This window comes from Rosa rugosa, chromosome 3 (genome assembly GCF_958449725.1).
Source record: "Rosa rugosa chromosome 3, drRosRugo1.1, whole genome shotgun sequence".
Classification (NCBI taxonomy): domain Eukaryota; kingdom Viridiplantae; phylum Streptophyta; class Magnoliopsida; order Rosales; family Rosaceae; genus Rosa; species Rosa rugosa.
Genome location: NC_084822.1, coordinates 26,626,774 through 26,640,850, shown reverse-complemented (window position 1 = coordinate 26,640,850; position 14,077 = coordinate 26,626,774). Strand labels below are relative to the sequence as shown.

Genomic DNA, 14,077 nt, shown 5'->3' with positions numbered 1-14,077 from the left:
TGAACCCTTTAGCTACAAGTCTTGCTTTGTGTCTCTCAATGTTTCCCTTGACATCTCTCTTAGTTTTGAACACCCACTTGCTGCCTATAGGCTTGTGATTTGGATCTGGTTTCACAAGCTCCCACACTTCATTATTATACATGGATTTAAGCTCTGCATCCATGGCTTTCTTCCATTGTTTTGACTCATTACTTTCTGCAGCTTACTTAAAATTTACAGGGTCATTATCATCTGCTAAAGTGCTCTCAACTTCTTGCAGATAAACCTCATAAATATCATTTTGACCACCAAAAGTTGGCTTCCTAGTTCTTTGTGATCTTCTAGGTTCAGCTACATTTTGTTGAGGTTCAGGAACATTTTGATCTGGTATAGGTTCAGCCACTTCAACATTTTGGTTTTCAAGTTCTAAGTCACCACCTACTGCATTGTGAACTTCACTTTCAGTTTCTGCATTATTTTTAAAGTTTGGCATTTCTATTTCTGTATCCTCACTTTCTGCAATTTCCTCAAAATCATCAGTTAGATCTTCAAATTTTGTATTGCAAATACTCTCCCCCAGAAATTTAACCTGATGAGTTTCAAAAATTCTAGGTGAGTAGTGAGGTGCATAGAGTTTATAACCTTTAAATTTTTCACAATAGCCTATAAAATGACAAGTTACAGATTTAGGGTCAAGTTTTCCTAAATTGGGATTGTAAATTCTTGCCTCAGCTTTACAACCCCATACATGGCAATGATGCAGACTAGGTTGCCTACCACACCAAGACTCAAATGGTGTTTTATCCATAGACTTGCTTGGGGACCTATTGCAAAGATAGTTTGCAGTTCTTAAAGCTTCTCCCCAAAACATTTTTTGCAACCCAGAAGTACACATCATACTTCTTACCATATTCAACAGAGTTCTATTCTTTCTCTCTGCAACACCATTCTGTTGGGGATTGTATGGTGTTGTATATTGAGCTTTTATACCTACATCTTGCAGATATAAAGCAAATGGACCCTTTTGTTGTCCTTACTCAGTATATTTACCATAAAATTCACCCCCCCTATCAGACCTCACAGTCTTAATTTTCATTTCTAGTTGATGTTCAACTTCAGTTTTGAAAATTTTAAATGCCTCAAGTGACTGTGATTTTTCTGACAATAGGTAACAGTACCTTGAATAGTCATCTATGAATGTAATGAAATAAACATTTCCACATATTGTTCTATGCCTGAAGGGACCACATATATCTGTATGAATTAACTCTAGCAGTTTTTCACTTCTGCTAGCAGTCTTTCTTTACTTGTGGCATAGGAGACTAGGCCACATTTCAAAAGAAAGACTGCAAATATTAGTAAAGAACAAAACACTTCCAGAACTAGACTTTTCTTAAGTTTGTCATTTTCCCCTTAAAACATTCAATGCAGTCTACTAGGTCTGAAAAGTCTAGTTCTGGAAGTGTTTTGTTCTTTACTAATATTTGCAGTCTTTCTTTCGAAATGTGGCCTAGTCTCCTATGCCACAAGTAAGCTGATTTATCATTGAACAAGGTCCTTTTAACACCTGTGATGCTGTTGTTACTTAATGTGTTATTTCTGTCTTCAACAAGTGAGATTACTTGTTGAGGTATTGAACAATTCAATTTCATATAATTATCCAAAATAACACCAGAACCATATAACAAGGAACATTTAGAAATTTTTATTCCATCCAAATCAATGTAAAAACAGCAACCAGTATTAACCAAAAGAGACATAGAAAGCAAATTCCTCTTAATCGAGGGAATGTAATAAACATCATCCAAAACTAAAAAATTTCCAAAACCTAGATCTAGTCTTAAGGTTCCTATAACCTTCACTGCAACCCTCATGCCATTTCCCACACAGACATTGGTTTCCTCACTTCTTGGTGCCCTCTTCTTTGTGAATCCCTGTAAAGAATTCGTAATATGCAAGGGTGAGCCAGAATCTAACCAATAAGTGTGAGGTTCAATATTAACAAAATTAATTTCTAAAGAAAAAGTTTCTGTAGTACTTAAGAAATTCTTACCCTTCTTCACCAACCAAGCCTTAAAACCTTAGCAGTCCTTCTTCATATGTCCTACTTTCTTACAAAAGTAGCACTTGAACTTAAAAACTTTGGTGGTGTTAGGTGCTGCAGTGTTTCCAGATGGCTTAGTGATGGTTTTGGTGACTCTCTCTTTCTTAATTCTATCTTCTTCATCAGCACAGATAGATATGAGCTCATCTATGGTTGATGTACCCTTTAGAGCATTGTAGCTAGTTCTAAGCCCACTGAAGGTATTTGCAAAGAATGCAGTGCAACATGCACCACTTGGCTATCATTCACTCCCATCAGTAACTCCCTGAGCCTAGCATTAATGTGGATCAGCTTCATTATGTGCTCTCTAACTCCCCCAGATCCTTCATACTTCAGCTCATGGAAAGCCTTAGACAATCTTGCAGCCTCTGCTTTCTCACTCTCTTTAAATTTTCTCTCAATGGCCTCCATATAGTCAGTAGCCAAGTCAGGTTCTTCTACACTACCTCTTACAGTGTCAGAAATAGTGTTCCTAATGGTGTTCTTGGCCATTCTATTTGACCTGTGCCAGGCTTTAAATGCCTTAACCTCCTCAGCTGAACTATCTTTAGTTAATGCCTCAGGTTCATCCTCATGAAAGACTAGGTCTATATTCCCATGCATCATCAAATAACGCTCTATCGAATCTCTCCAGGTTCTAAAGTTTGTTCCAGTGAGCATCAAAACATTGTTGAGGTTCATGTAAATACTTCCTAATGAGCAAAGTCAAAAAGAAAAATTCTGTAAGTTTCAGTTTCAATTTAGCAATATTTCTTAGATTTATGTGTTAGTTCCAAAAGCAGTTCAAAAACACATAAAACACCAAAATAAAACATCAACCATAATGGCAACAAGTACCACAAGATACTATGTCAATGAAAATACCCCAAATCTGAATTTCACATTAGGCAACACTTTTGTAGCAGTAGACATAATGTACTTAAGTTTCTGAATCTTCACCCCATAATTAGAGAACTCAAGTTATCCAAAAAGACAATCAACATCTTATGACAGTAGAAGAGTCTTTAAGTATCAAAATATGAATTCAAAATCATGTGTGAAGCTGTTTGTCACCAAACTATGCTATATTAACACTTCTTTGGAAGACACGAGTAAGCACAATTTGAAAACAATTAACACAAGTTTCCAGGTCATTTTTATCTTAATGATCAAATGCAAATAATAACAGAAATTGCTTTGTGCAACATGCCTATTTTTATTTGCAACAACCTGTGACCTAAATAAAGTTTAACTAAATTCAATTCAAGACATCAAGACACTTGAAAAGAAACTTTACTCAATCTGCAATTTTCTCAATGAAAATATGACAACATTTACAGGGAGACAGTGAACTTTTTAACTCAAACATTCATCAATTTATCATATAATCATTGTTCAATCACATATATATTAGCAGAATGCAAAATATTAAGCACAACCATCCATAAGCAATCACAGAGAAAGCACAAAATCGTTTCAATTCAACTCAATTCAATTCAGAGACACAAGCACACCAAAACTTAAATTTCATCCGGTCACCATCTACTCTAGCCTAGGTGCATACCGGGAATGCTTCTAGTGTTCTTGTAATTCAATAGAAAACGAATTAAAGCTTTGAATCGAAACATGGTTCTCAGAAGGCCTAACCTTTGCGACTGCAATTCTGCAACAATTTAAGCGAAAGCAATAATCCCCAAAAGCGATCTTAATCCGAATCGAATGATGTGGTTTTTGAATCCACTTCGAGTTTTTTTTTTCTTGGCCTGTTAACCAAAACCCTAATTTCCCAAAACGTTTTGCAATTCAACATAACACAAAACTCAAGTTCAAAATACAATGAATTGATCTTCTAAAAATGATTTATGAATTGTGAAATTTGGCTCTGATACCATTTGTTAACTTAATGAGCAAACCAAGATCATTTAACAAAATGCATAAACACAACCAAATGATCAATACAATATGAACTGGAATACAACGAGAGGAGATGCATCACCTGCTTCATGCACAACAACCGTTCCTTCAAAAGCAGTAGCAGCAACACAGCTATTCAACACAAATAACCCGAGCTCCAAAACTTCAAGCAGCCACACGCAAGAAATCTTCTACTCAAGTATGTGTTTAACTCCTCTCTATGGAGTAGGGCTGAATGTTTTTTGACACAGTGAATAGGGACTTCAATAAGCACCTATATATACAAGCTATATAGGTCTTCCCATAAAAGAATCCTTGATTCTAGCCAATGAGTTATCTGTAAAGATGCTATAATTATCATATCAACTAATTAGATATGTATCTTTATCAAAATGGATTCCTAACCATATGAGTCACATACCAAAGCTCATTAGGTGTCTAGGTAGATAATTCATATATTTCCTATTTATTGTAATAAGCTTAATCAATTTGTTATTTACTTAATGTAGATAATATTAGGTCCAAATAATATTTTACATATTGAACATGCAATGATAGTCTAGAAAGCTAGCTAATCAAGAACACAATCAACGTAATAAGAACAAATAAACAATGTCAACTCAAGTGCACAACCTAGTACAAAAAAGCTTGTCTAACTGCTAGGGGTGAGCTCACGAAACTGAAAACCGAAAAAAACCGAGCCGAAAGCTGAACCGAAGCCAAAAACAACCGAACCGAAAAAAAACCGCACCGGTTCGGTTCGGTTTTCAGTTTTAGGGGGTTAGAAACCGACCTGACCCGAACCGAACCGAACCGAACTCCCAAAATACGACGTCGTTTTGTTTAAAGTCAGAAACCCTAAGAATGGTCGCGATATAAAACGTCCCTCACACAGCCGCACGCCCACTTCTTCATTTTCTCTCTCTCCCCCTCTCAACCTCTATAGTCTAGAGTCTCTTCGATGGTTCTGCACTTCTGCCTCTCTTCCTCTCTTCAATGGTTTTGCACTTCTGCCTCTCTTCCTTTCTTCACGAGTAAGAGGATTACGGTGCATGGGAGGCTGGGGACAAGCTGTGACTGTTTGGTGCGGTCGAACCTCATCTAGTCATGCTCTTCCTTCTAGGGTTTTATTGGATCAGCAAAACCTATAGGATAGCGGATGCTGCTGCTGGAACAATCGAAGTCTGAGGTATGTTACTTGTATCGAAATTCAGTTAAAGATCGTTCAATCATTCTGATATTGTCGATGGTAATCCTGGATTTGTTTTGTTGGTGCAGAGATCTGGCCTCATCAGCTCTGGGAAGTGGGTTTTCTCTAGGACTACGGGAGTGCTGGATCGGTGCTGATTTGGGCAAAGGCGGTAACTTGAGAAGAATCTTCAGGTTTGTGCTCCTGCAGCAAAGTATCTTTCTCTCTCGTTCAATTTCTTCTGTAGATGATTAATGCAAAAAGAGTTGTATCTTTCTCTCTCGTTCAATTTCTTCTGTAGATGATTAAATGCAAAAAGAGTTGTATTTTTGTTGCTGAAAATTGTAACTTCACTAATTCTGTAACATAATCCCAATTATATCTCAATTCAATTGCTTCACCATGTCATTTCAGGGGAAGAAGTCCATATCTGATTATGTTCTTTCTGCACTTTCAAAGATTAAGAGTGATCTGGAGTAAGTGCTACTGGTATGCTTATGTTTTTCCCGATTCCCTACATGTGATGCTAAAAGATTTTATTTGCCTTATAAATCATTGTTCAAATGCTCTGTACAGGTCATATTAGGAGACAAGGTAGTGCTTCTGTTTCAATGACAGATGGAGAAACTGGTTATACTCACTACCTGATCCTCTTCGTAGCCTTGTACTGTTTTATCTTCACTTACACTGTTTTATCCTCTTAGATGGCTTTGTAATGATAATTAACTTGCCATATTTTGAGACATGCTAAACCATTCCTTCTAGTCAAATCGTTTCCTCCATAGGCAGTTCAAGGTATTAAGTGTAATAGATTTGAGTTCAAGATATTAACTTCAATATGTTTTCAATATAACAATGGCTCAGCCCACTTTTATCTTTTATCTCTAGCTGTGATTCCCAGTTCCCTACTGGTGTATTCCTGTCTAAATTTTTGTTCCATTTGTTCCACATCAGTTTAGATTGCAATGAGAACTTGTGGTCTAGGCATTGTATGTCTCAGTTTTGTAGACAACTAAAAGCAGCATAATAGTTATGTATATCTGTGGCATTTTCATATTGATTTGGATTTAGAGATTGACTCTCATTTTGTTTGATCTGAAATGTAGGCAGGACCTGTGCCAGAGATTACATGGGCGTGAGTTTTCTTTACTGTGGCTTTGCCAATATCAAAATTCTGAAGTCTTTGTAAATGCGTAAGTTCTGAAGGCTTAGCCAATATCAAAATTCATTTATTAATCATGACTTGTTTGCTGTAAATGGGAATTAGATTCACAGTTTCATTTTTGTTGTAAAGTACAATGCTTGCTCGACTGTTTTTTTTCTTATTAATCTCTAGCTGTTACATCATCAAAGCTTGTTGACTCTTGTCAATAGTTCCAGTACCTTTTCTTTTCTTAAACTCAAGGCTTGTGTTTTTCGAACATGCACAGAACACTAGTTGAGGAGCCAGAGCTGCATAGGAGTTTTCCTGTGTTTGCTTTAGAGGTATGTTCTTGCATGTTCACACAATTAATAAAAAATAAAACTGACCTTATGATTTCTTTACGTTCCCCCATCCATTTTCCAGTCACTTTTAATGTTTTCTTCTCTCTTGGGAGCTTGTACATATGAACCAATTGTGGCCTTTATCTATATTTCAGTTTTGACAATTTGACAACTATGTGCTATTCAAGGATGTGGTTCTCAATGTTTTGTGATGAATGTCGTTCTGCAGCTTAATAATAAGGTGAATTTTCTGAATGCAGGAAATTTTGGAATCTCGTTGGATATCCAAACCTCACATTTGGACTTTTTGAACCCTCGACGGAAGAGGGATTAATTATTGTGTTTTTATTTTTTGGGTGTTTCAATTATGTGTTGATTAATGGTTTGCTCTTTATTTTTTATTTTTTATTATATTGAAAAGGCTCCAATGGCCTTGATTCCTTCTTAGTATCATGACTAATTTTTGTAAGTGGAAAACTAGGTGAGCAAAGGCCTTAAAAGGCCAGCAAAAAAAAGAAAAAGAACTAAACTATCAAACAGGGGGAGACAAAAAAAACATTATTAAATAATTTTTATTTACAAAAAAAAAAACCGAACTTAGATCGAACTACACCGAACCGGTCGGTTCGGTTTTCGGTGGTAAACTCTCGAAAAAGCAAAACTGAACCGAAGTTAAGTTCGGTTCGGTTCTCAGTTTTGGCTCAAAACCGAACCGAAGGGAGCCGAATCCACCCCTAACTGCAATCCTTCTTAATTGATCTGGACTTTTGTCCAAAGTCTTTACTACTTTTGAAATAGGTTCACAAAACTATTAGGTGAATTGTTTACCTAAATCTATCTCCAATCACATGCAAATCCTACATGTTTGCAACCACATAAAACAAGCATGCAAGAGATATTTGTAATTCGAAATCAATTAAGCAATCTCACAAAAGCAACATAGCAATCAAGATGTAGAAAGCATACATTATGCCAAAAATTTTAGCAGACGACGAGAGAAAACCGTTGTCTGATTTGGAGTGCCACCGTTGTAGACCGAGCCATTGTCTGTTGAAAATTCAGACAACGGTGGAACACAGTTGTCTGAGAAACACACAGTCAATGGGTATGTGTTATAAGTGTTGTGCGATAGCTCGGCAGATAGCTAGGCAGATGCCAGGAGCGGCTGCGCAGCAGTTGAGGCGCTGCCTTCAGACAACAAAACTTGTTTAAATTGATAGGAGCATAAAATGCGACGTTTATAATGTTTAAACCCTATATTTTGTTAAGTTATTTCCTTTATCTTGATCAATTTAACTTAGTTAGTGTTTTACAGGTAAAATGGAGTCTCAAAGTCCAAAAGTGACTAAGGAAGGCGCAAGTGGCGCAGAAATGGAAAGAAATGAAGAAATGAAAGTTTTCCCAGTTTGACTAGGAAAAGGAATCCCCAGTTGGAGTAGGAGTCTGAAGCTGACTTGGACTAGGAGTTCTATTTGGACAAGGAAACCCAATTCTACTCAAATAAGGAATACTAGTATGACAAGGAGTCCCTGTTGGATAAGGATTACTCAAGAAGGTTCCGGAAGAGTGTAGAAGCATCTCGGAAAAGGAAGCAGTGTTCAACTAGGAAACCTACTTGCATATGGAGTTCTACTCATACTAGGAGAGCCTTGGAACGTTCATGAAGTATCTAGAAGTCTCAAGAAGATCATATGCCGTGCACATGGAAGAGAAAGCAACAAGAAATTCGGATTTCAAAGCAATGTGGAGTTTGGATTTCTAGTTGAGTATGGATTGGAATTGCCGTGAGATTCTTGAAGGTTCTAGGGAGTTCTTGACGTTTCATTCTTCAACAAGGCGTGGAAGACATGTGAGAGGCATGTGATGTGAAGGAAAACCGAGTTGGACTTAAGTTGTGCTTTAAAAGTCAAATCCATTACAGATTCGGATTACTGCCTGTGCAGATCAGTCAACTTCAACGGAGTGCCATTAATCTCTCAGAGCTCAGAAAATTATGGTCTTTATATGGTTGGAAAGCTACAGCTGTCTAGTTTCCAGAACCATTTACAGCTCATCGATATATATTTTGGAGAAGAAGTTATGGCTGTTTTAGTGCACTGAGGTCAAGTCTGCCGGAAATCTGCTTTGTGCCAAACAAGTCCTAGATCAACAAGAACTTGGAGAAGTCAAGTAGAAACGAATTGGGAGTGCTTTGAGACGTTCACCTATATATACCTAGTGTATTAGACGTCTCAAGGTTAACATCTTTCTCCACAATTTCGATTTCTCACTTGGGTGCTCTTGAGTTTCAGGTTTTCACAATTCTTCAAGGAGCTAAGCCGTGCCACCTTCCTCCATTGCCGTGTTCATCACTTGTTGCCGTGCTATGATACGTGCAAAAGCAATCGCCAATTTAAACCCTGAAAATGTCGAGCGTTAGTATAGGATAAGCAGGGATCGTTCTAAACCGGGGATTGAGGGTGCTAACATGTGAGAAACAAATTAAAGAATAGAATATACAATTTACGAAGTCAAAGAACAAACATATAAGTTTTATAAAAATTAGAATTTTACAAGTTACAAGCATGCATAAAATTAGAACAAACAAAGAATCACAAAGAGTTAGAGAGCACATACATGTCACACGAATTTGAGAGCAAAAGAATGAGAGAAACAACAAAAATATACAAGTATATATAGGCAAGGACGAAATTAGAGAGAAAACTAAGTTAGAAAAGGTTTTGGAATCCCACTCCTATTTATACACAATTTACAAATCCATATCACAAAGGGAATCCATATACAACAAGGAAACAAAAATCCCTAAAGAACACCACCAAAAATCCCTAAGAAACACAATTCCTAAAAAACACCAAAGAAATCCCTATTTTTTAGCAATCCCTAAAAAAACACAAGACAATTTCCTAAAAACCACTAAATTAATTCCTAGAAAACACTAACACATATTTACTATTCACGGAGACACTATTCACGAATTTAAAAACATTTTTTATTTTATTTATTATTTATATGAACATGCTACCTAAAAACTCTAAGTTAATTTTAATTATTTACAAATATACAAAAACACATAACATAAAGATTGGGGGGGTTTTTGAAGATTGAAAACATAAATTTTCGAAAACAAATAAAAGATTAAAAACATTTTATTTACATAGGTGGGAAAAGAAGAATTTTTGGAAAACAATTTATCAAGAACCTTTCAAGAACAACATATTCATGCATCCCTTAATCTTGTAATTACCATGGAAAGATATCAACCAAGAAACAAAGTTACAAGCGCCCAATGTCCCTTATATGACTTCCCTTTACGCAATTGATCGACGAAGCGCCAAACCAACATATTTCAAATGCAAGTATCACACAATCGAAGCGACTCATAATCTCATGCATTCAAATCATTAAGAGCAAGTGAAAGTTTAGTCAATAAACATGCAAATTCAAGTACTCGAAGCGAATCTTTTCATTACATGCATAATCTGATCTCGACCTTTGTACAAAGCCTTTACTACTATATCGAATTAGGGTCCCGAAGCGTTTTACCTAATTACTAGCTCCAATTACATGCAATCACTCTAAGTTGCGCACCAAAGAACAAGAACATGCAAAAGTTATCTATAAAACAAAACCAGATTATCATTCCATATTTCGGCAATTAATCAAGATCAAGAACACACAAACACATCAAACATAGAAAAGCATATCAAAATCGCATCCAAAAATCAGAAAGTTAACTCATGGTTTCGGTTTTACACATAAAGAAATCAAAACAGAAAATACAAATACAAAAACACTAAACCGTAAAGAAAACATAGGGAAGGTGGTATGAACAACCCTTGACTACGTCCCAAGGTCCAAAGCAGATCCAAGGCAGCAACACAAGGTAGAATTCACGGCTAGGATGGAGGATGGCACGGCTAGGAACTTGTAGATGCAAAAACCTGAAACTCAAGAGCAAACCGGTGAGAAACGAAATTGTGGAGAATAAATTGTTACCCCTGAACGTCTAATACACAAGGTATATATAGTAGAACGTCCCAAGGCACTCCCAATTCGTTTCTACTTGGTTTCTCCAAATTTGTGTTGATCTAGGACTTGTTTGGCACAAAGCAGATTCCCGGCAGGATTGACCTCAGCGCACTAAAACGGCCATAACTTCCTCTAGAAAATAGATATTGACGAGCTGTAAAAAGTTCTGGAAACTAGACATCTGTAGCTTTCCAACCATATAAAGATCATAATTTTCTGAGCTCTGAGCAATTTTCTATGATCCGTTGAAGTTGACTGATCTGCACAGACAGTAATCCGAATCTGTAATGGATTTGACTTTTAAAGCACAACTTAAGTCCAACTCGGTTTTCCTTCACATCACATGCCTCTCACATGTCTTCCACGCCTTATTGAAGAATGAAACGTCAAGAACTCCCTAGAACCTTCAAGAATCTCACGGCAATTCCAATCCATACTCAACAAGAAGTCCAAACTCCACATTGCTTTGAAATCCGAATTCCTTGTTGCTTTCTCTTCCATGTGCACGGCATATGATCTTCTTGAGACTTCTAGATACTTCATGAACGTTCCAAGGCTCTCCTAGTATGAGTAGAACTCCATATGCAAGTAGGTTTCCTAGTTGAATACTGCTTTCTTTTCCGAGATACTTCTACACTCTTCCGGAACCTTCTTGAGTAATCCTTATCCAGCAGGGACTCCTTATCATACTAGATTTCCTTATCTGAGTAGAATTGGGTTTCCTTGTCCAAGTAGAACTCCTAGTCCAAGTCAGCTTCAGACTCTTACTCCAACTGGGATTCTTTTTCCTAGTCAAACTGGGAAACTTCCATTTCTTCATTTTTCTTCATTTCTGCACTACTTGTGCCTTCCTTAGCCATTTTTGGACTTTGAGACTCCATTTTACCTGTAAAAACACTAACTAAGTAAATTGATCAAGATAAAGGAAATAACTTAGCAAAATATAGGGTTTAAACATTATTAACGTCGCATTTTATGCTCCTATCAAATTCCCCCACACTTAGCTTTTGCTAGTCCCTTAGCAAAATCAACATAACAAACCAAAAGACTAAGAAACAAAACAAAGACTAACGAAAATACTAAGTATGGAAAACGAAAACACAAAGACTCAAGACTCAAAAACGAAAAACACTTAAACAAAAATCAAGACTCAAACATCACAAACAAAGACTCCAACGTTGACTGACAAAATGACTTCTAAGCCCTTTAACATATTGTCTCAGCAATCTCATACTTTCAAGTCACCAAGATTAGCACTTAACCAAGCATCACATCTTCAAGATATTCAAGAGCTAATTACAAAACATAATCCACATATAAGCATGTAAGACTTGGGGGTAAACAATGGTGATGGTTTATCTCAACACATTTCAAACAAGTCATGATTCAACCTCACATAGATATATCACTCTTTCTTCTCTCAGATTCAAGGCTCATGCTTAAAAGCTTATCACTCAAGTATATGTGAAAGATTACAAAGTAGATCACATACATAAGAAACGAAAGCATATATATATTTTTTCAAAGATCTCATGAAAGATATCAACTACATGCACGAATGAACCCAAGCCATAAGTTCAACAGTTATAACTCATCTCCACATCAAAGGCTGTCCCATCTTAAGGATCAAAGAGGTCTTACAATCAAGGGTTGTAATGGGGCCAAGGCTTAAGGTTAAAAGAAACGAAGGGATAGGAAAATCACAAAGTATCCTAAAAACCTAGCAGAGCACTTGTTGATGTAGAGAGACTATCTTCTTCGAAATCCACCAAGTATTGCAAAACGTCATGTCCTCCTTTGGCTTATAAAAGGGCCAAGTGTCATCATGTTGGGCCGAAACTTCATTCTAACCTTCTTTTGAACAAGTGTGAACAGGACAAAGACCAAATTTTTCAACAATGGGCCTTCAATTAAAAACAAACTCCAAATTCACAAAGTATAGGGAACTAAAATCCATAGAACTTAAACAATAATACACATTTTTTCATTTAATTGCCGAAATATATTCTTTCTCATTTTTTTTCACGATTTCTTTTTCCCTTTTTTTTTCTTTCGGCAATTACTTACAAATATTCATATGGACAAGTCTACCCCCACACTTGAACTTCTTCATGCCTTCAAAATTCATCTTTGATGCCAAAACTCCAAGCAAAGTCTCGAAAATATGCTCCACTAAGTCTTTAGAACAAAGGGTAAGGATATAACTATACTAGGGTTAAGGGTTAAGGAATTTTGAGGGTGATGAAAGAAAAGGTTCAATGTAGGCTCAAAATGGTTAACTAGGGGGGTCCCGAGACGGGCACAAATGGGGACACAGGCTATATTTGGCAATGGTGGTGAAAATCCTAAGTAAGTACCTTTATCCTTTCCAGAATCAGGGCCATATATTGATTATAAACGTCTCAACAAGCATAACAGTGAATTCTAGCATTCTCTAGTCCATTAAACTTAATCTACGGCATGTAGTCAATCAAGATGAAAGAATAATGAGATCAACAAAATCATCGCCAAGAAAATAAGAGTATAATCATTTTTTTTCATTAATCACTCACAAAGAAAGGGCACATGGCTCAAATTCTCACAAAGGGTTATTTTGAATCATAACTTATCTTTCACATGTTCATATTCTGTACCAAAGTTACGCATGCACCATATCTACAACACATTCATATGCTTTTCATAAATCATATTTAACCAAAGAATATCATCAAACATTATCTCAATCTTGTAATCCTCTTTTAGCCTTAATTTCAGAGATATAAGCACATCCTAGACAGTTAAAAGGGCATCCTAAGACTCAATACAAAACAAAACAAAAACAACACATATAAAGAAATAAATTTTTTTTTTTTTGGTGAACAGTGACGCTTTTTTTTTTTTTTTTTTTTAAAAAGTGACGAAAATATTTTTTTATTTTTCTTTTTTTTAAGACCACAAAACTAGCTATCTAAAAACAAAGTGAAACGTTAAACCCTTCCCCCACACTTAAATCATGCATTGTCCTCAATGTATAAACAAGTATAAAGCATACAAAGCATCAAGCAAGCATGGCATAAGAGATAACGCAACAAATCCTAAAAGAAAAGCAAAGTTGACGAAAATAAAAGAGAAGGGAAGAGTTCAAGAAAGCAAATCTGCGTTGATGGCTCCTCCACAACTACGGTTGAAATGGGTTGCCTCCCATGCAGCGCTTAATGTTTAAAGTCTTTCAGCCTAGACTTGTACCTCCATTTATTCCAATGTATACACACAACAAAACAACACAAGTATGAATATATACAAAACCAACGAAATTTTATGTACATATTTACAACTTTTACAATTTTTACAATCTTTAAGTAGTTAACTTCAATAAGGAGTCGTGAATCAAGGTTTAGACACACGGCCCAAAGATTCTA

At 36.2% G+C, this 14,077-nt stretch overlaps 1 protein-coding gene across 5 annotated transcripts; it reads left to right on the top strand.

The window, feature by feature from the left end:
* The first annotated feature begins 4,897 nt into the window (after nucleotides 1–4,897).
* LOC133740011 (uncharacterized) lies at nucleotides 4,898–7,103 on the top strand. Of its 5 annotated transcripts, XM_062167840.1 has the most exons (7): nucleotides 4,898–5,165; nucleotides 5,255–5,359; nucleotides 5,580–5,641; nucleotides 5,742–5,829; nucleotides 6,272–6,358; nucleotides 6,596–6,650; nucleotides 6,911–7,103. In XM_062167840.1, the coding sequence occupies exons 3-7, from the start codon at nucleotides 5,602–5,604 to the stop codon at nucleotides 6,959–6,961; spliced, it is 321 nt and encodes a 106-aa protein (XP_062023824.1). In that variant the 5' UTR covers nucleotides 4,898–5,165; nucleotides 5,255–5,359; nucleotides 5,580–5,601; the 3' UTR covers nucleotides 6,962–7,103. The 5 variants fall into 5 exon arrangements, 1 of the variants encoding a protein (XP_062023824.1); XR_009860971.1 differs by lacking the exon at nucleotides 6,596–6,650 and having other exon boundaries at nucleotides 5,580–5,654; nucleotides 6,911–7,051; XR_009860972.1 differs by having other exon boundaries at nucleotides 5,580–5,654; nucleotides 5,742–5,795; nucleotides 6,596–7,009.
* The last annotated feature ends 6,974 nt before the right edge of the window (nucleotides 7,104–14,077 follow it).

Coding starts and splice junctions, on each gene's coding strand:
- LOC133740011 (XM_062167840.1), top strand. CDS start 5,602: ATGTTCTTTCTGCACTTTCAAAGATTAAGAGTGATCTGGA. Junction 5,642..5,741: donor AAGATTAAGAGTGATCTGGA/GTAAGTGCTACT, acceptor TGCTCTGTACAG/GTCATATTAGGAGACAAGGT. Junction 6,359..6,595: donor TCTGAAGTCTTTGTAAATGC/GTAAGTTCTGAA, acceptor GAACATGCACAG/AACACTAGTTGAGGAGCCAG.